This window comes from Lissotriton helveticus, chromosome 2_1 (assembly GCF_964261635.1).
Source record: "Lissotriton helveticus chromosome 2_1, aLisHel1.1, whole genome shotgun sequence".
Taxonomy (NCBI): Eukaryota; Metazoa; Chordata; class Amphibia; order Caudata; family Salamandridae; genus Lissotriton; species Lissotriton helveticus.
Genome location: NC_136059.1, coordinates 669365523 through 669386172, shown reverse-complemented (window position 1 = coordinate 669386172; position 20650 = coordinate 669365523). Strand labels below are relative to the sequence as shown.

Sequence of the window (20650 nt, the reverse complement as noted above, 5' to 3'; positions counted from 1 at the left end):
AAGCGTACGGTGTACATTTCTCAGCAATCCCCATACAGACAAGCATTTGCAACGCAATAGGTCTCGCATTCATGAGAGTTTGAGCTATTACAATTGCAAATAACAATGCCTTTTATTTTTGTTTTCATTTTAAAAACATAAAGGGCTTTGTCATTTACAAAACCAATAGCTCCAACTTTCCTACTGCGAGACCTATTGGCAGCGCCAGTGCTTGTTTGTTTTAGAGATGTTTGCTGTGGTCTTAGGCGGGTACTTTCTTTTCCGGTGTGAAATATAAATTAAGAAAACCACATAGTAACAGAAGCGCCGCGGCTGCCAGACAGTCACCCACAATGAAAACATTGTGAGTGAGGAGATGCACTCTGTGACTATCAGTCCACTCAGACACACCCTTGAAGTGCCACCTGCAGCTGCAGTCAGTGCTGCTCCTGCTCAGCCCGGCCAAGAGACATGCAACTCAAGACGAAGCATGCTCTGAACGGTGTAAAGGAACTGGAATTGATGGCCTAGTATTGTTAAGCATATGCTGCGAGATCAGATCATGGGAAGGGCATTCTTTTATGTTAATGTTACGAAACCTCAATGGGTGAAGGCACTCACTGCAGATGCTGTGTATAACCAGAGGGAAACAGAATGTTTTCTTTGTTGGTATGGTGGTGAATAGTGACTACTGTAATCTAGTGCTACGAGGTCCCAGTCTGGGAGTAAAAGCACTGTGAATATGCACATTGTTTTAAAATCGTATTGCACATACTGTAACATAGGCTGCTACAAAATGTGCAGAGATCTAGGGGCATATTTACCTGAAAATGGTGCAGTGCCGCAAGCAATTTCGCTGTGCCGAGCTGCGTCATTTTCAAAATGCAGGATTCTCTGTATTAGCAAGAATACGGCTCATTCTTGTGCTCACCACTGCGCTGGCGCTAAAAAAGCTCCCTAGCTCCAACGCAGGCACCCTTGCACCATGGTGCAAGGGTGCCTGCATTGCAGAGATGATTGTGTTTGTGCAGGAAGGGACACCTTTCTGCACAAAAACAACCATTAATGGTGTTTTGTTCCTTCTATGTGTGCTGCAGCATGCAGCACACATAGAAGGAGCAAAAACACGAGAAGAAACCAAGCATTTCTCCTCATTGCACCTCCTTTTGAAAGACGTTCATTTTTGGCACTGCTCCAGATTTACTAATCCTTGTAAATCTGGAGCAGTGTCAAAATGCCATGGTTGTTGCTTTGAACGACCACAGCAACACCCATTGCACGCCCCTTTTCCACAGAAAACTGCATTTCAGAGGGCCATATTTACAAGGCTTTGTTAAGCCACATTGTGTGGCTTAGCACGGCCTTGTAAATATGGGCTTTAATAGAGCGCCAACGAAGAATCAACAAAAGGGATGCTTCAGTATTGTTAGGGACTTGTAAATATGCCCCTTTGTTTTAATTATAAGCAAGTGCTTCTAACCTCCCATTTCAGAGGTTTTTCAACAATTTCAAGATATTTGTATACCTTCTCTTTGCTCAAAAGGGTGTAATTTTTTATATTTATCCCTTTTCATGCACCTCATTGCTTTTTTTTTACTCTCAAGAAAGTTTCACTCTAAGTGTCACACATTTGGCAATAGAATGTCACTCATAAGTATACCGAAACCTTAGGGATTGTCACACATAAGCAATATGAAAACTTGGCAGCGATGTGCATCATGTTGCTCATGACACATACAGGCTGGGTGGGACTTCCTCGGAACACCAATATGTAAGGCTTCAATTTACCAAGCGAAGTTATAAAAAAAGAGTAGATTCGATATTTCAAGAGTGAAAATGCACCGATCTCGCCACACCAGAATACAATGTTTTCGGGTTGAAACGTTATTTACTGTCATCTGTAAAGGTCGTGTATGAAAAATGTCCCTGGCTGGGAGCTAGAAAAAAAAACCTCTGATTTATAAGAAAAACCCTTTCATTTATATTTTACCAAGCTAGCAGCTATGTCACAGAGGACATGAAAAGCAAAGTACTTTTTTAGTATTAAGTTGCAAACAATTTCACTATTTGCCGTACGAGGCACACAGATACATCAAATTGAATGCAAGCTGCGGAGCTGTGTTTATGGTGTCTAGAGGCACGCAGTGCAGCCGTTCGTTCATCCCTGTAAATAAAAGTATCATTCATTTTAGGGAGTCTGTTTTTTAAAATGTTTCACTGAAACTAATATTCTGAGCAAAGCGGAGGTCAGTGGCACCAAAATGGCAACTACAAAAAATGAACACAGATTGGACTACGAGCCTTAGAAGTAAAGGAAACTCGTTTTTAGGTGGATTTGCACAAGTGCAAAAGCAAGATGCTGCCACTAACCGTGTAGAAAGCTTGTGACAGAAGTGGGCTGACGCCCCCTCCCATGTTTTATACTGTGGTAGGCTGAAGCAAAATGTGAGTGGAACTGACCAATAGGCCCACTATGTATGTCTACATGTATGTACTGTTTAAAGATTTTTTTTAAGGACCTTGGATAACGCCAGATTGAAAAAACATTTGAAAACACTAACAAACCTCCAGAATCCATGTTGTGACTTCATCATTTTTCTTTGTCATCTCAAAGTATTTCTTTAATCTATCACTATAAACTTATATTGTAGTTCTATGAACTAAATAATAATAAAGGAGTCTGGTGCATTTAGAAATTAGAGCATGTGTACAATTTGTGTGTAAAAAGACTGTCTATGGTTACCTTTCTTCATCATCCGTGATCGAGACATTAATGAAACTTTGGTTCTGGCCATGATGGAAGATGACTGAGGCATTACTTAAATTGTAGTCTACTCCATTGGGAAGAGCAGATATGCTGCGGGATATAAAATCAGCAGTCACATATCCATAGGTACCACGGTTTCTCAATACTGGAATCATAATCATTCCGGCATCCTCCTCCACTGAAAAAAGAGAAACTAAAAGTTAATGTAAGGTAACAGTAAGAAGGAGAATTATCAACATGAGGCATTTATAGACATTTACTGTTTCTTCATGCAACATTCTTCTTCCCAGACAATTTAAGAAAACAGTCCACTAAGATGACGCTGTTAAAGAGATAAAAACATTGACCTAATGAAGCTATGAAGTGATTTGTGTTTTAGAGGAGTAGTTTGCCAGATAAAAGATGGTAGTGTAGAGTTGTGTTTTTTAAAGAAAAGCAGGAATACTTACATCTCAGAGGATCTAAAAAAGTAAAGCATCAGTGTATTACCTTCAAAGAACTGGATTGGTTCAAAGGTTTAAGAGACTTCCTACGATGCCTTGCAGTTGGGAACCTTTGAAGGAACAGGTTGGAGGGTGAGTGCAATGAAACTGTTGTTGACTCAGAGAACAGCCCTCCATATAGAGAATATAAATGAATCCCTAGGAACTGAAGCAGGGTACGAAACCTAGTACCATGCTTTGATTAAAGTAAATAGTGGGATATATTGTCAAGGTAACTGCAAAGTCAAGACAATGTCTGGAGGAAAATGGAAAAATGGAGCTCTGTGAAGGTGCTAAAACATACTCTATGAATTCACACTAAATCTGCTCAGCTCTCCATTTCCCCCAACCACCACTGGAAGAGGTTCCCAACCCCTGTGAACTCAATATTGGTTAAAACTGACACGTTCATGTACTAAGTATAGCTGTAAGGAATACAATGTTCTACATCTTCACTTAGATAACAGTTTTTAAGAAGATCTGTTTTTCTTTATTTTTGTTATAATATATCCATAACTCTCATTATACTTCAAGCCAAACGTACACATTTCTAACCTTTTGCTTTTCTTCATCCCTTTCCTCTGTTCTTTTTATTATTTTCTCTTCTGTCTTTTTCGTAATCGCATTATACTTCTTATTGAAATAGTGTTATAATTTTGCTCTATTTTTCTTATTTGGTTATGAATATGTATACCTTTTTGACAATGTATGACTTCTTTATCTGTATGGACATTATTTTATTATGTATCTTCAAAAAAACATTTTTTTCTAAACTTAAAAAATCTAATTAATCCATTTGTCTGGGACAATGAGAAGCTGTTGGACTTGGCCCTTTTTGCAGAGTCATCCCAGAACTTATTGCCTTCCTCCTGTATTTTATCTGAACTGTTGTTGGTGGTTTTATGACTCTGGGCAGGCTATCACTGCTGATCAGTGCTAAAGTGCATGTGCTCTCTATTGTAAACTTGGTAAGATTGGGATATCACCTGCTTGGCATATTTCATTTACCTATCAGTCAGTCAGTCAAATATCTTTATTCGGTTTATGTGCAAACCATAAAAGCATTATAAAAGCAGATTATATCAACAGCAGAAAATCCCTTATTTATAAAAACACTATCAAAGTTCATAAATACATATAAAATTGATGGGTAAAAGCAATACAAAAGTGATTTCATTTTAACACAAAAAACTGTACATGATTTTAAAATATTAGGTTATTTTCCTCAGGGTTCTCACAGCTGCAGATAAAAAGTTAGCAATATTGACAGTTTCCCATACATCGGTCAACATTTGCAGATAGTGAAAGGCAGGTCTCACTTGCATAAAACCTTTGTTAATTAAAATTGGATCGATAAAACGTTTCCTAATGACGGTAAAGTGCTCACAGAAAAATAAGAAGTGTCTAATATCCTGTTCCGAAAAGCTGTCGCAGGTACAGGGCCCAAGATCATCTACCTTCTTCCAGCCCTTCTGGTCACCAAGAAGAAAGTGAAATTGATTCAATCTGAAACGAGTCTGTAGAAAATGGTGATTGCTATTTGTAACATAACCTAAATATGGTTCTATGGATAGCGTTGTTTTACATAGCTGGTGGGCCCTTACCGTCACCTTTACCAGCTCTATCTCTTCTATATCCATGGTAGCTAGACGTAGGTATGTTTCCTTGGACCATTTTATATCTCCCTTCTCTAGTGTTTCTGGGGAGTTATACAATTCTGGTCTACCTAGCCTAATGGATAACTTCTGAACATATTTGTGCCAGGGTATAGACAGCCCATGGTCAAGTGACATACAGTCTTTCAAGAAGTCGTGATTTAACACTAAATCAGGATTTAACCAAGTTGCCATCCATTTTTGTAGGGGTGCCACAGCAATTGCGTCTTCAACAAAGCCATTACCACATTCCTGATGGACAATGTAATTTGCTGTTGTTTTAGGGACGGTTAGGAGGTTCTTTAGAAACCTATCTTCAATGCTCTGTATGGCCTTTGTGTTTTTAATACCCCACAGATCAGCCCCATACATGGCAAGAGAAATGCACTTTGCCCTGTATATTTGAATCAAGGCCCTCATAGGCCTGGCTCCTAACTTCCTGGCGAAACCCAACACCGCGGATGTAGCTCTGATCAAAACAGTTTTTTTCGCAGTGATCTGGGTGCCCCAGGATCCATGATCGTCAAATAATACTCCTAGCTATGGGAATGATGAAACCGTAGTTAGTAGATGTCCCTCACAATATAGGGTTTTGACCTTTAGAGATTTCTGACCAATGGCCATTATGTGTGATTTAGAGAAGTTTACACTTAAGTCTAGTGACTTCATAAGGGCCGAAAAAGAGTCTAGTAGTGACTGTAGTCCCACTGCAGTTCTTGCTAAGAGAGCGGCGTCATCCGCATATAAAAGTGCGGGAATCATCCGTTTCTCTGCACGGGGGATATCTTTGCAGGAGGCAGTTAGGATGGTATCTAAGTTGTTAATATATAGTGTAAAAAGCAGTGGTGCCAGAATGCACCCCTGCCTTACTCCATTTGAAATGGGGATTCCTTCTGTACAGTTACCCCGCTGATCATACCTCACTGTTGCGGATAAATCCCTGTGCAGGTCAGCTAAAAAAAAAAATAGACAATGTTTTTGTCTACGCCTAGTACTAGAAGGTTGGACCATAGCTTTTACCTGTTAACTCGGTCGAAAGCCGAGGACAGGTCCATAAAGGCCAAAAATAGTGCTCCCTTCTTTGCTACCGTGTATTTGCCTATCAATAGTTGCAGATTTAGGCATTGATCTATTGTGCCCATCCCTTTTCTGAAGCCGTACTGGGCTACAGAAAGTGTTCCCGTTTCCTCAATCCAACTAGTCAGTTGTCTTAAGACCACTGTACCAAGTACTTTTACTGAGGAGTCAATTAAGGATATCGGGCAGTAGCAACTCGGGTCACCTCTATTCCCTTTCTTATATATTGGTATAATGACAGATCTTGCCCATGTAGGAGGCAAACCCAATTGACAGGCATTAACAAAAACATTATACAGTATCTTTGCCCAGGTCCTATCAGTCACTTGTACAGAGATATCCTATATACCCAGGGCCAGTAAATTAAAGGCTGCTGGTAGGCTTGCAGCGCTGGTGGCGCCACCCACTGAAGTAGCCTTTCAAACCTGTCTCAGGTCTCTGCCACTACAAGGCCTGCTCACGCAGTTTACTGCTGCCGTGACGTGGCAGCTAAGGTAGTTGCCACGTCTGCAACTCTCCTTTTACTACATATCAGTCACCCCTAAGGTAGGCCCTAGCTAGCCCTCTGGACAGGGTGTGGTGTAGGTAAAAGGTAATACATGTGCCTTAACCGTGTGGTATGTCCTGGTAGTGACAAACAGCCTATTTGGTTTCTCACTGCTGTGATGCTGCCCTCTCATAGGTTTGCATTGGGGATTCCCTGATATGTGCTTCAGGGGTGGCACGACCATGTGTGTCGTATGTTTGGAATAGTAGTGACGAATCCTGCTTATTGGAGAAAGCAGATTTATTATTAGTATTTTAGAAATGCCACTTTTAGAAGTGGGCGTTTTTGTGTGCTATGTGTCTTTGTGCCTGCCAGGACCGTCTGGTTCTGACAGACAGGGAAGAGGGGATGTGCATTCACTCCAGCCTGTACCTGCGGGGGTTGAGGTGTGTCCTGCCCTGCCTGGGTGACTCAGCTCTAGGCTGAATAGACCTTGGCTGAGTTTAGGGTAGCAGGAGTTGTTTTCCCTTGCCCCTGAATAGGCCTGGTCTGCTTTTGGATTGGTGAGAGGAGTTGCACCTGCACATGAATAGGGCTCTGCCTGCCTTCCACAATGCTGACTCCGCCCCCTGTGGTGTGTCTGGAACCAAGGCTTACACTGTGAATGGGGGGGGGGGGTGTTGTGCACTTGAAATTCTATTTTAAGTGCCCCAGAACAAATACATGTGAACTATAAGTAAAGGGGCTGTGGCCCCATGTTGGGGAAGAAGACATGGCGTGGACTGCTGTGTGCCAGGAGGAATCGCCATTTGGGACAGGCATGCTGCCTGCTGGGTGGCTGAAAGGACAGCCACTTTACTAAGTGACCCAGTGTGCTGGCCTGCCTGTGCCCTGTTCTGCCCGTAGTGTTTTTGAACTCAGCCTGTGTTGCGCTCTGTGTTTTCCCACCCAGTTGCTTCAGAGCGCCTGTGTAGCGCTGTACAGGGTCTGTAGACCACTGTCTCCTGCCAACTAATTGGGGCACTTTCACTTCCCCGACAGGAGAAGCATTTGGGTGGCTCTACTCCCTGATAAGTGTGTGGGGAGGGCTGAGCCTTGCAGCAGATTTTAACATGAAGTGCATGGTGGGGGCTGAAATTATTGCCAGAGCCTGAGACATGGGCTCACTCTCTCTAAGTGTGGCAGAAGACACCGCAGATCCGAAGTAAGGGCGGGAGCCTACCCCATGTTTTGGAGCCTGATGCGAGGACTCATTCTGCCATTAAACGCATGTGGAGCACTGTGGGTTTGGGCCCAAGGGCCCGTGGATTCTAGAAGCGTGGCCGCTCGCCAGCTGAGCAAGTGCCACAGGAACATCAGGCGTTGCCCTGCAACCTGGCCAAACCGGAAGCCAGGTAGGAGTGAAGGGCTGCATGGCCTAGTCTGGTTGTGGGCGGGGCCAAGCGGGACCGTGTACCAGGAAGTAAGCAGCGAGAGAGGAGAGACTTCACTCTGCGCCTTCTCGGCCCGGCGAGGCCCGACCAGAGTCTTCTTGTGGCTGGCCAACAACTCCACTCTCACAGAGGTGAGCAGTGCGGGTCATCCCCTCCTTGTTGCCCTTTTGTGGGCACCCTCCTGGTAACTTGGCGAGTACCAGGAGCTTGCAAGAAGGACCCCCGCTTTCTTGATTACAAAAGAATACTTGTTGTAGGATTAACTTGGTTTTATTGAACATATCCCTTGTATATTATCATATGAAAGAAATATATTTTGCAAACTTGCCATTTACTTTAAATCAAGGAAGAACTTATTATTGCTGTTATTTAAATATACATGTGATTTGTTTTTGCAATCAGATCAAAGGCTTTCAGTAGGTATTGCTTAACAATGAAAACATGGGTGTTTCATGTGCGTCATCATTTCAATACATGTGTTTTATAAACTATAAAAATGGATTATGTAAAATACAAAATGTGAGAAAAGCAAGGTAGCATCTCATGTGCGCACCACAAGAGGAGCTTACTGGTTAATTATTATCTGGTAATAATTAACCAGTAAGCTCCTCTGGCGGTGCGCACGTGAGGTGCTGCCTTGCTGTTCTCACATTTTTCCATCTTTGTGTGGTACATACCTGTTAAAGTGTAAGGTATTCAAGTTGAACATGGTGACTGGTGACTCAGAGGTTTATAGAATTGATTGCCCGAGCAGATCAGGTCTTTTTGTTGTTGCTGTGTAACTCCCTTGCCCTGACTAGAGTGGTGGGCTCTGCCTGGCTTAGGCGCATATCCTAGCCAACCAGAAACCCCATTTCTAACAGAGGCTAATAATAATAATACTACTGGAAAAAAGAGGGGAGGCTGTAGCTCCTATAGGTTAGATGCTCTAAGAGCAGGTTGGGAAATGAGCACATTCAATGAAAGTGTTGCTAGTTAGTCCTAAACTTCACAGCGTTTACTTATTTACTGATGCATTTATTTTTTGTCTATTAGAACACACCTAGACCGGTGGTTATGAGGGAGCTTTATTACGATCGAGGTTAACAATTGGATTACATCATGATGGGAGGAGGCTTTGTGAGAAAATAAGAGACAACACAGAATTCATCAGAGTAATAGTACTGCACAGTTATATGCCTTCCATCACAGGAATGGCATGCCATCAGAGTAGCAGTGTAGTCTTGGTGATGTTAATGTCTGGAGCCGAGTTTTATGCAGTCTCGGCTCTTGCAGGTAAGCGTGGCGGGCGCAGGGGGGAGTCAACAGACGACAGAATACGATATATTTATTTTTTATTTCCCCTATTCCATCCCACCGCGCTTACCTGTAGGAGCCGCAACAGGTCCTACAACAAAAGGTGTCAACTCCAGGGCCTCTGGATCTCTGTTGAATCCTCTGCTACCCCTGTAATGTTCCCAATCTTAATGTTGAGGTTTTAAACGTAGATGTTTAATTTTGAATAATTTTAGGCATTGGGTAAATGTATGAGAATGCTGCAGTTTCTAAAAATGTAGAACGATCCGTCCCCTTCGTGTGATGTGACTTCCTGTCATATGGCTGAGCTTTCCCCTTGTTTCCCCTGGTTGGCTGTAAGGGTGTTTAGGTCTAGTTGTCAATGGGGATTTCCAGCGCCAGTTTGGAGATTGTCTATTTCTGATAATCCACTTGGTTCTTAAGAGCACCTTCGGACCCAGTTTCGAAGATGAACTCAAAAGCAGAGCCATCAATCGATGTTAAAAAAAAATAATATGTTGATCTCAACGATTGCACAATCATAAATCCAGCATGACTCATTGCAACCGAACTATAAAGTGAGAAACAATTTAGGATGCACTAGCCAGAGTTAAAGTAAAGGGAAGAATGAATGTAAATCACAAATACTCTTTGGCTTGTACGTGTTTGGCCACTAGCAAAGAAGATCATATCAAAGCAATGTAGAATGATTAAATTGGGCAGTAATTAGAGGATTTAAAAAATAAAGCAGTACATCTAATTTACAAACGAAAAGTGTGAATCGACGCCCAAAGTTTACATCCTAGTGATGCAACAACAGTGGTAGCTTTTCAGTACTCACATGGGTAAGCAATTCTATTCTATTCTGGCATTTTTGAATAGCGCATAATTACCCAACTGAGCCTCTCAGCCCTACAGACAACACATCTGCCAGTATGCTAGATGCACTAAAAAGTAAATAAAAAGAAGACTAAAATAGATGAGTTTTTAGGAATTTCCTAAAATTCGATTCAGATTGGTTCATTATGATGAGAAAAGGGAAGTTCGTTCCAAAGTTTGGGGGCAGGGTAAGCAAAGGAATGACTCCTGCAACTTGTCTTGTTATCCCTAGGAACTTCCAGCAGCCTTAGATTCCCTGACTGCAGAGACCTCCTGGGAATGTAAGGATTACGTAGTCGCTGTATGAGCAGTGGGCCTCTCCAGTGCACAGCCGAATAGGCAAGGTACAGTGCCTTAAAGTGGATTCTTTTTGCTAAAGCTGGTGCAGCTGACTGGTGTTTAGGAATTTTTAGAAGAATCTAAAGCTGCCGCATTCTCAACAAAATTTTGCCTTTTTATCACAGACTAGTGGCTTCTCAGATAAATGGAGTTTCCATAGTCTAGGCAGGAGTTACTCCGTCCCTGTACAACCATCCTAGAGGAGGGTGGTAGCCAGTGTAGCAATTTTTCTAAAGCTCTTAGAATTCCAAAGCAGGTCCTGGCAAGTTTCTTGGCCTGTGTTTCCTTGGAGATATCAACACAAAAAGTTGATGGATGGAATGCTGAACATTGTCAAACATTTACCCCAGTCACAGATTTGGGTTGAATCCATAGTTTGTTTGCTCACCATGCCGGACCAGTTTGGACCCACCCATATGCAAATCAGTCTTGACCTCTTGACATGCTCCCCACGGGAAAAGTCCAGTCAAAATTGCCAGGCCAGGTCCTCCCTGGACCAGAAAGCAAGCATACTGGGACCGGGTTTGGTGTATCACCTTTCATCAGGCAGTCTAGCTTGAATCCAGTGGCATAGGGAGCACAGGACCCACGTCTGGGCATACCCTTCCATCTTAGGGCGACTATAGCAACATAAAAAGATAATGGATGGAATGCTGAACACTGTCAAACATTCACCCCCAATCACAGATCTGTGTTGAATCCTTGTGTTTTTGCTCACCATGCCACCCCAGTTTGAACCCAGCCATATGCAAATCAGTATTGACCCTGCTGCCAATGGGAACAGTCAGGCTTAAACTGCCAGGCCAGGTATTCCCTGGGCCAGAAAACAAGCATCCTGGAACCGGTTTGGAGGTATCGCCCCACATCAGCCCGGCCAGCTTGAATCCAGTGGCATAGTGATCACAGGACCCACGTCTGAACATACCCTTCCCACTTAGGGTGGCTATAGCAACACAACAAAATGATGGACGAAATGCGGAACACTTCCAGACATTCAACCCAAGTCACAGATCTGGGTTAAATCTATCGTTTTTTTGCTCATCTTGCCCCCATAAAGATGAAATAATGTGGGGCTAAGAGAGGAGCCCTCCGGGACCCAGTATTTTAAAGGGTGACTGCCGGAGAAAAGGGCTTCTTCGCAGACCGTGAAGCTCCTATTTTCCAGGAAGGCTACTAGCCATTTTAGGATAAAGAAGTAATCACCATGGGTACACCATGGGTACAATAATAAGTTCCATGAATAGTTTTGCTAAACAAAATCAAAATTATTTTTTTTCAACAAATAAATTCAACCAAAAAATTATATATATGGGAATTACCCCCGCTGGAGTAACTTTAAGAAACAAAGAACAAAAAAAGCAAAAGACAGGTCGGTGTAAAAAAATACCAAACTTGTCATCCAGTTTAAAACGAACTTTCGTCAGCCTCACACATTCTGAGCTGTCAAGTGGATTTTGACCGTGCTATAATGGTGTAGTTGTACAAACATTATGTCACATTGTGAGGTTTTTGCACAACCAAGTGGCCTGCTAGACAAGGTCATAAAACGTTTGACCCATCTATAAAGTATGTTTGAGAAATGTACTCCCAGAGAGCAGAGCTTGGATTCGACCATAATGGCCGCTCTGATTGAGCTCTCACTCATCTCTCTCACCCAGCCGGTCTCGAGTGTCTGCACTCTCCCTTTTTTGTGTGTCTGACGAAGTGTTCATAGCAAAATCACAAAGTTACAGGTAAACTAGAGGAAACACAAAGTCACACCAGAACATCAAACAAACAACAAGCTGTGTACTCTGAAGTACCATATTTCAGTGCATATTTCGTAAGAGCAGATAGTCGAATATGTCATCTTTTTTCAGTTCAGAAAGATTTTATTGATAATCATAAAATCGAAAACGTACAGAGTAAGGATAAATAGGCACAAGGATAATGATACAATAAATAGTGAAACATAAGCACTGAAAAGGGAAATGAAATGCATTCATAACCAGCAAAATTAAATTACATAAAAATTAAAGATACCTGGTAAACGTAATAATGGTGAAAACTTATGCTAAGAAAATAGATACAGTAACTAAGGAACTCATGGAGGTTTAGCAACTTCTTGTTGAAATGGAGTTAGAGACAGGGAACGACGAGCATTAATCGAATATGTCATCTTTAATACAAAAATCGGAAATCCTATCATCCCAATAAATGAACCCATAGGAAATCATATACCGGACTGCTGCATAGCCTGAGAGTAGCATCGAATGTGTACTCAGGACGAACCTTATATTTGGTGTGTGTGTCCGTTCCCAGTGGTAATGGCACTTTAGTCATAGGCAAGGGCCGGGGGACATTTTCCCAGGAGTGTTACTTGACCGCAGCTAGTGTTTTTTTACCGATGATGGACAAAGCATTCTCACCATCAGCCAAATGTACATACCTTGCACAGCAATAAACTGTGGATGAAATTCAATGATGCCTTCTGCATTATCGTTTTTCGTGATGATGATTCGGACTACCGAGGCATTCCCTATTCCAGGCGGCTGGTCAATCTGAAGCCCATTTTCTCGGACAATAAAGTCATGACCACTAGAATTGCAAAAATAAGAAGGATTAGTTAACGAGAGTGCCGCTATATGCTTTTCTCAGTACAAATATGTAATCTTATACTTGCCTCAACACTAGGAGATGATCAAGAAAAAATTAATGCATGACTACAGTATCAAATTACATAAAGTCCTGGAGACTTGCAAAAGCTGTAGGGGTGAAAAACCGGCCCAACATATTTGCAGCATTTTATCAAGAGTTTTCACTTTATTAACACACAAGGCACCAGCCCCAGTATGCTTTAAATGCACTGACAGACTGAAAACCAAAATCAGCCCTGGCATGTTCAACCCTGCCCGATACTGCAATAGAATACACCTACATTCGGGCCATGGGGGCAAGGTTATGTCATGGCAGCCCATCATGGTCTGAAAGTTATCTCCTAGTCTGCTGCCCACTAGGCTAATAATAGAGTAGTTGTAAGAAGAGGGGGTGACCCCACTGCCCAAGAGACAGGGTACCACAGGTAAATAAAAGTCAAGACTCTCTTGGGATTTCTTCCTTGTTTTAAATTGGTATAAATTAGTATTTGTGAGTGGTGATGCATGCTTAAATTTGTTCTTTTATAAGTGGACCCTTCAGACAATTGTGTACAACACTCTGACTTACTAGATTAATACAATGTGCATACATATTGAATCTGTTTTTAACTTGCTTGTTAAATATATATACACAGTCGGTGACATATATGTTTTATGCTTTGTTTCTGTATTAGGTTTTTATTGTTTTTAAGTACAAGTGAGACAAATATCACTTGTGTCTTGAAGAATGTGGTTGTTATCAAGCAAGTAACACCGAAACGCGTCTACGCTCTTGTGTAAACCATATGGTTGGATTCAAGGAACGTGTTCATGCCCAACATATGATTTAGTTGATGGACATTTGAACAGATTAATGAAATAGATTCCATGTGGAATAACCAAATTATGATGTGATAAATATGTTTACACTTTTTGTGTCTCTCGGATAAAATATACATGGTATTGTGGTTTTAAATGTATGATCATAACTTGATTAGATTGCAGGATTGTCTTAGTAAATAGAATACATTTTAAAAGGATGAAAAGTTTTTATTAAATATATGTTTGCCATAAAGTTTCGGTGTTTATCATTATGTGTATTATAATTGCTGGATAGGGTCCATTTTTAATTTTATTTTTATTCTCATTCTTATGTTTATTTTGGTGCGGAAGGATTGTGCCTCTTTGGTATAACTGGATGTTGGGATGTGCATGAGACTATAGGCTATTTGAGAACCTTTGGGTAATACCAAGAGAGTCTTGACTTCTATTTAATAATAGAGTAGTACAATTGCCAGTCCGGCCCTGCCTACATTAACTGACAGCAGCAGTTGCATTTTGCTATAGAAGCTCAAAGCAGAATTTCAAAGAAGCACTGCCTGAGGAAGCAGTCTTAGAACTTTCTAACTGGCGCCCTTCAACAGTAAAGGAATGTTGTTCCAACCTGCAATAATGACGAAAGGCTCGCTTTTCTCAAAATCAAGATATAAAATGTCAAATATTGACACAACTAATGTCCCCATTGAGACTTTGGAGGGAGCTGAAAATTATCCACTATCTGAAGGAAACTTAAATACGGAGTAGAATCCTCTAAAGGAGTGTCCCCCACCATTGGCATAGTACTGTGGAGGAAATTAAGCTAACGGAATCTACTCTGTATTTAGAGTTTCGTTAGAGTTCCATATTTACTGTTACCATGTGGGTCAGATCATTGCATGTTACAAAGCTAAACAAAGGACCTCATGCATTAGTTCCATGGTACTCAGCAGGTTACCTTAAGGAAAACAATGGGTAGAACAGGGTTTCCATGAACGCAGTGGCAGCTACTTCGCTAAAGCAGCGGAGCGTCGCCCCACTGCTTTTAAGCAGTGTGACAAAATAAAAATAAAATTATAATAACTTGTTATTATCATTTTATTGTTGCCAGCTGCTTTGCAGGACTGCCACTTCAAGGGCGCGTGAACGCTTCGCCCGGCCCACTGGGGCTGGCCAAACAGTCATGCGCACTTTGCTTGTTCTCCATGCAGGCTTCCTGGTTCCTGGTTGCTGTTTGGCCCGAGGCCGACAGGGGAGATACAGAGCAGAGACGTGGGACACGGCTATAAGGTAAGTGCATTTATTTGTGATTTTTTGTAGCATTACCCTTCCTCCCCCACCCCACAACCCCCGATCCGTGCTGGCGCCAATGCATGAATGTTGTTGACCACTGGCGTAACGAAAACTGAGGGGGCCTCCCTGCACGGAACTTAGAGGGGCCCCCTCCGAGCTAAATCAGGAGCTCTCCGGCCAGAGGGCAGTGCTGAGGGGGCCTCCTGGAGCTTCGGGTCCCCCCGCACCGCGGGGGATGCGGGGGCCTGTGTTACGCCCCTGTTGTTGATGGATGCCCTTCCCTCATAAGGGATAACTGTAAGTCCCACACACAACAGAGGTAAAAAGAAGTCAGTAGTCGTATGGTAACAGCAATATTAATTCCCCAATCAGCAGTGTTGCCACTTTAAAAATAGGTAGGTTCTTGAAACTCTAAAACCTTGGGCATCAGATACACCCAACAGACTGTTAACTCTTTAAGCTTACTCCCCAGTATACATTTTACATTTACTTAGGCGTATATTCATAAGAACACACTTCCGGATACATACATTTCACTTTTCTTTGAAACAAATTTGCACATTTGATTTATTCTATCCTGCCAGAAGTTGGTCTTTAACATAGTTTACTCTTCCTCAAATGTTCAAATCAAAAATTCCAGCAGCTGATACCATACTGCAATATGTCCCACGTTACTCAAGGTTTAAATCTACAAAATAGGGACAACTCCTCCATTTGAGCAGAGATGTGTCGCCCCAGAGCTTAAAAACAAAACTGTAATATACTTTTTGTATTATAATTCTATTTTTCAGCAACCCATCTGGAACTAAGTGTAAGGAAGGGCAGGGCCATTGCTGCCGAGTGGCAGCAGCAAGGAGCTGTGCTCTAAAGTTTGAAATGCCCAAGTCTCTTTGGCCGGCAGGCTTGCGATAGCTAGCCAGACACGGCATTCTGAACTTCTCTAACCCCGCTGGAGAAAGCACAGACCTTCTGTACTCTTGAGAGTGCTGAGTGATGCCTCTCCCTCTAATTCTAGTGCTTCTCTCATGCTGTGAGAGCTGCAAGCCAGGAAAGTAAGTCTATTTTATTTATTTATTTTTTGTGTGCCCTCCCACCTCACCACCCTCGGTACATGCCAGCGCCACTGCAACTACTTGATACCAGATATATACACAATCGATAATCACCATGATAATCGATAATATTGCTGTCCAGCCCTTCATCATCCTCAAGACCAATTGACTCTCTAGCAAGGTGTTGTGGCTTGGAAGGTTGTTAGGTCATTGTTAGAATGTCATGAGGAACAATGTTAGGCTGGAAATTAGTTGGGAGAAGAGCTGGAGATGAGAAAGGATTCATTCATACTTTTCAGTCTGACAAGAGTGTTCCTGTAATGGTGGTGAGTTCCTGAATAAACAATTAATATCAGTGTTCTTGGCGTCTTCATTTGTGATGGTGTACAAAAAAAGGAGAAGTGAGCACAACAAACTTGGTGACAAGGATGGGATACCTGTGCAAGAGCAGGTATTGTGAACTTCACCACCACTCCGCATTTTACTTAAGTGCAGCGTAAAAGAAGTCTAATTGGAAATGCTTGAGGGGAGGAGCCAAGATGGCGATCGGAACAGTCGCATAACCGCCTCGCTCCGTGATTTCTTCCTCCCCGCCACCTATCCTGTATTTCATCCTGTTCGGGGTGTTCCGAATTTGGTCACCAAGGAAGAGCCTTCACTTACCATCCTTGTCCGGGGCTCTGGCGTGCAGTCATTTCGGCGTTCTGCCCTTGTTGCCTTGCTGGCCTTCCCGGCCCTGACGCCGGGGCCTCGAGTGCTGTGCTTGCCCGGAGATGTTCGGAGTACCGGCGGTCCGGAACCGGTGGAGAGACCCGATGCTGGGAGCCTGAGAGCCGCGGGCCGGAAGCCCTGGAGCGGACCCACCCACGCGGGTGGGCCACCCCGTATGTCCGATTGCCTGCCGGCCCGAAGAAGAGAAGCCGCGCTGTCCGGCACCCCTCAAGTGGGTAGCCCACTCCTGTTGCTTGTCCCGCCCGGGGTCCGGTGCTGGGCTCCCCCCGAGTGTTGTGGGGAGCACGCCCGTTCTTCTGGTGACTCTCCTTTCTCCGTCGAGCGCCATCCGCCGCGGATCGGTTGTGTGCCCTGGGGACGCCGGTGCTCCTGGTGGACTTGGAGGCGCCCACGATGATGGCGGCGGGCGCTGTGCTTAAGATGGCGGATGGCCCCTCGGAGAGTCTTTCTCCTGGAGACAGGGAAGTTGCTGCATTTGTTCTCTCCAGCCCTCGTTTGATTCGGGCGGCCCCTACTCGGAGTGCTGTCTTGTCTGCCCTGGCTGCTCTGGGGATCGACCTGTCCTTGAAATGCCGAGACTTGGAGTCGCGGATCTCCGCCATGGCTGCTCCGCCATTTTGTGATGCGGTGTCGTCTTCCCGAATTGTAATGGTTGAAACTTCTCCGGCTGCTGTGCTGGGATCTCCAGCTGGGTGTTTGATTCTATGGGATCATGTGGACCCGGTGCCGATGCTGCAGTGTTTCCTACATCCTGATTTCTCTGCTTCGTGCTGGACAGCCCAGATATTGTGCTTGGCCACGTGGATCGTTGGGGTACTTTTGCATTCTGACTGCTGCCGAGTTCTCCTGGTTGCTTCTTGTTGGCCGGGACGGTGTTTTGCGGAGATCCCACTGGCCTTCCTGGACTGGTATGGACCCACTGTATCATTCTGCTTTTTGGCCGTGGCGGGGTCTGGAAGCTCGACTCTTCATAAAAGTGGACAGGGGTGATTGTGCCGGAGTACCTGTGGGACCCTTTTAAATGGCATCTCCAGGCCTCATTATTTTGGTTAGTTCTTGTTTTTCATCCTTATGTGGGCTTTTTTCAATGTCCTTTTCGACCTCGATTGGTGATCCGTTGTTGCGGGTGGGGTAGTATTCCATGTTTCGATCTCTGGCTCCTCTCCTCTCCTGTCCTTCTTTTTCCTCTCCTTCTCTCTCTTTCTTCTTTCTCTTTCTTTGTTATTATTCCCTTTCTCTTTCTTCTATATTTCGGGTGACTCTGGGCGACAGGCACGCTGTTTAGTGGGGTAGGCCGTAGCCATTACAGTGATGTAGGGTGGGGGGGGGGGTGTTTGTTATTTTAGTTTGTTTTATTCTATGGTCCCTTTTGCTTTTTTCAGGGGGTGGGCTATGTCCCTTTGTTTTCACTCCTTTGTTTCGTACGTGTCCGCACTTTCTCCTTTTCCGGGGCGGGAAGGCTGTACATGTGGCGTCCACGTTATTTGTTTGCTGACATTTGTCCTTTATTTTTGAACCTTTGCTGGGCGTGGGATGTCTTTGGGCTTCGCCCTACTAGGGTTATTTGATTGCGTGGGGGGCTGTCTCCCTCCCGCCCCCCCCCCCTCATTTTCTGTATATGTTGCGTGACGCCCGGTAGATATGGTTGCTGCCTCCTCTATAAAATGTAAAATGAAACCTTTTTTATCCTGGCGCTGACTGTTTAACGTCTTTATTTCACGTCTATCCTGTATTCATTCTATTGTACGCATTGATGTTGCCTATTTTTGACTCTCCTGCTTTTGCGGCCGGCCCCTGTGGTTGTAGGCCTGCGCTTGTACTTCTACGTGTCTTTCAATAAAGGTTTTTAAAAAAAAAAAAAAAAAAAAAAAAAAAAAAAGGAAATGCTTAGTGTATGTCGAGGAGATGTAATGCCACACTGTTGAAAGCACATGGCATGTTGCTTATCGTGCTTATCAGTGAGAGCATCTTTTAAATGCTGACCAGCGCAAGGAACCCGGGTGCAGTGTAGGTGCGAGCACCTCACTTTGGTATGTTGACAGTGCATTGCATTCTAGTTGCACCGTGCATATTTACATCACTGTTCCTGTATTGGCAATGCACAGAATACTAGGATTTTACAGTGCACATGAGACATTGGGTTACTAGTTAAGGGGGTTGAAACCCTAATCAAGCAGCAAACACAATCCTTGTTATGGCAAAGTCAGAAGAAAACCTCAGATTTACCTGTGCTCAACTCTCTGGTAGCTCTGCAAAGAGCTGTCAAGTTTAACTTAGAGGCAATGTGTAAAGTATTAATGCAGCATTCCAAACAGTAAGACATTGAACCCAACACAAGATAAAACCCCGCACTAGTATTGAAAAATTGAGTACATTTTAAATAGACCAAGAGAATAACAACAAAAATCCAACCAGTATAACTGGAAATATGCAATTTAAAAGATGTAAGTGCAAATAGATCCAAAAAGCATCAAGTGTCAACTGTGATTATCCGGTCACACCAGACCAGGACAAAGCCACAAGTTAAGGCTGACCATGATGGAGCGTGGCCCAGCTAAAGGGACCCAACTTAGGTCTGCTGAACACAGTATATTAATCCTGGTTGTAAAGAGATGTGGAGTCCTGCAGTGAGGATGCATCTACACCAAGGGCGATGCGAGGTCCAGGCGAGGAGATGCATTGCACATCGGTGGTTCCAGGGGCTGTGAAATGCTATGTGATGTTCTTGCTTGGAGATGTGTTGCACATCGGTGGTTTCGATGGGCTACTGTAGGAGATGCAGAATCAGCCATTGGTAAAATAGGCAGAGGCAAGGCATTGGTTCCGAAAGCGAAGCATCTAGCATCAAAGGCTTTGTGCCAGTTCTGCCGGATATGTGCTGTGCGACGAAGGAGATGCGTTGGTTCTGGTGAATCTATAGATGGGCAGGCAGAGCACCTTAAGGCCCACTTGCAATGATCAAGGACTGGATTGGCACCACTTGGGAGGGGAGGACTCATAGTTTACAGAGTCCCAGTGTGGGGTTCAAGGTTGTTGGAAACCTGCTCTGTTCCTAGGGCTTTTGATTAGGAGGTCAGCAAAATAGCCCTTGAAGTCATTCTGGGAACCTGGGGTTAGGGAATACAGGGCTGATCCTTCTCATCCAGGCCAGAGGACAGTAAGCAGCAGGTCAGCACAGCAGGGCAGCAGGCCTTCTGGGTAGCAGTTTAGCTGAGTGGTAGTCTTTTCAGCAACACAGCTGTCCATTTTCCTGGCAAAGGCCATAGGTCTAGAAGTATATTGATGAGTTGGGTTTACGGGTGAAAATATTTATACCTGACACCCACTTCAGTAGAGACAACTTCTAGAGGTTTCCACCTCCCTGAGGTGTCAGGAATCATCTTCTTCCTTGTCCTTGTCTGGGGTCCGGGTGCAGTGTAGGTGCGAGCACCTCACTTTGGTATGTTGACAGTGCATTGCATCCTAGTTGCACCGTGCATATTTACATCACTGTTTCTGTATTGGCAATGCACAGAATACTAGGATTTTACAGTGCACATGAGACATTGGGTTACTAGTTAAGGGGGTTGAAACCCTAATCAAGCAGCAAACACAATCCTTGTTATGGCAAAGTCAGAAGAAAACCTCAGATTTACCTGTGCTCAACTCTCTGGTAGCTCTGCAAAGAGCTGTCAAGTTTAACTTAGAGGCAATGTGTAAAGTATTAATGCAGCATTTCAAACAGTAAAACATTGAACCCAACACAAGATAAAACCCCGCACTAGTATTG

The 20650-nt window shown here is 43.6% G+C and overlaps 1 protein-coding gene across 1 annotated transcript in view; it reads right to left on the bottom strand.

Annotated features, from left to right (window-relative positions):
- The window catches only part of ADGRV1 (adhesion G protein-coupled receptor V1), a 2034994-nt gene that overhangs the window by 1005614 nt on the left and 1008730 nt on the right, over window positions 1–20650 (bottom strand). Inside the window, exons 65-66 of the mRNA XM_078677778.1 lie at window positions 12802–12950; window positions 2723–2924 (exon numbers count right to left, since the gene is read on the bottom strand). Coding sequence (XP_078533904.1) covers window positions 2723–2924; window positions 12802–12950 — 351 coding nt within the window. The remainder of the gene's footprint in view (window positions 1–2722; window positions 2925–12801; window positions 12951–20650) is intronic.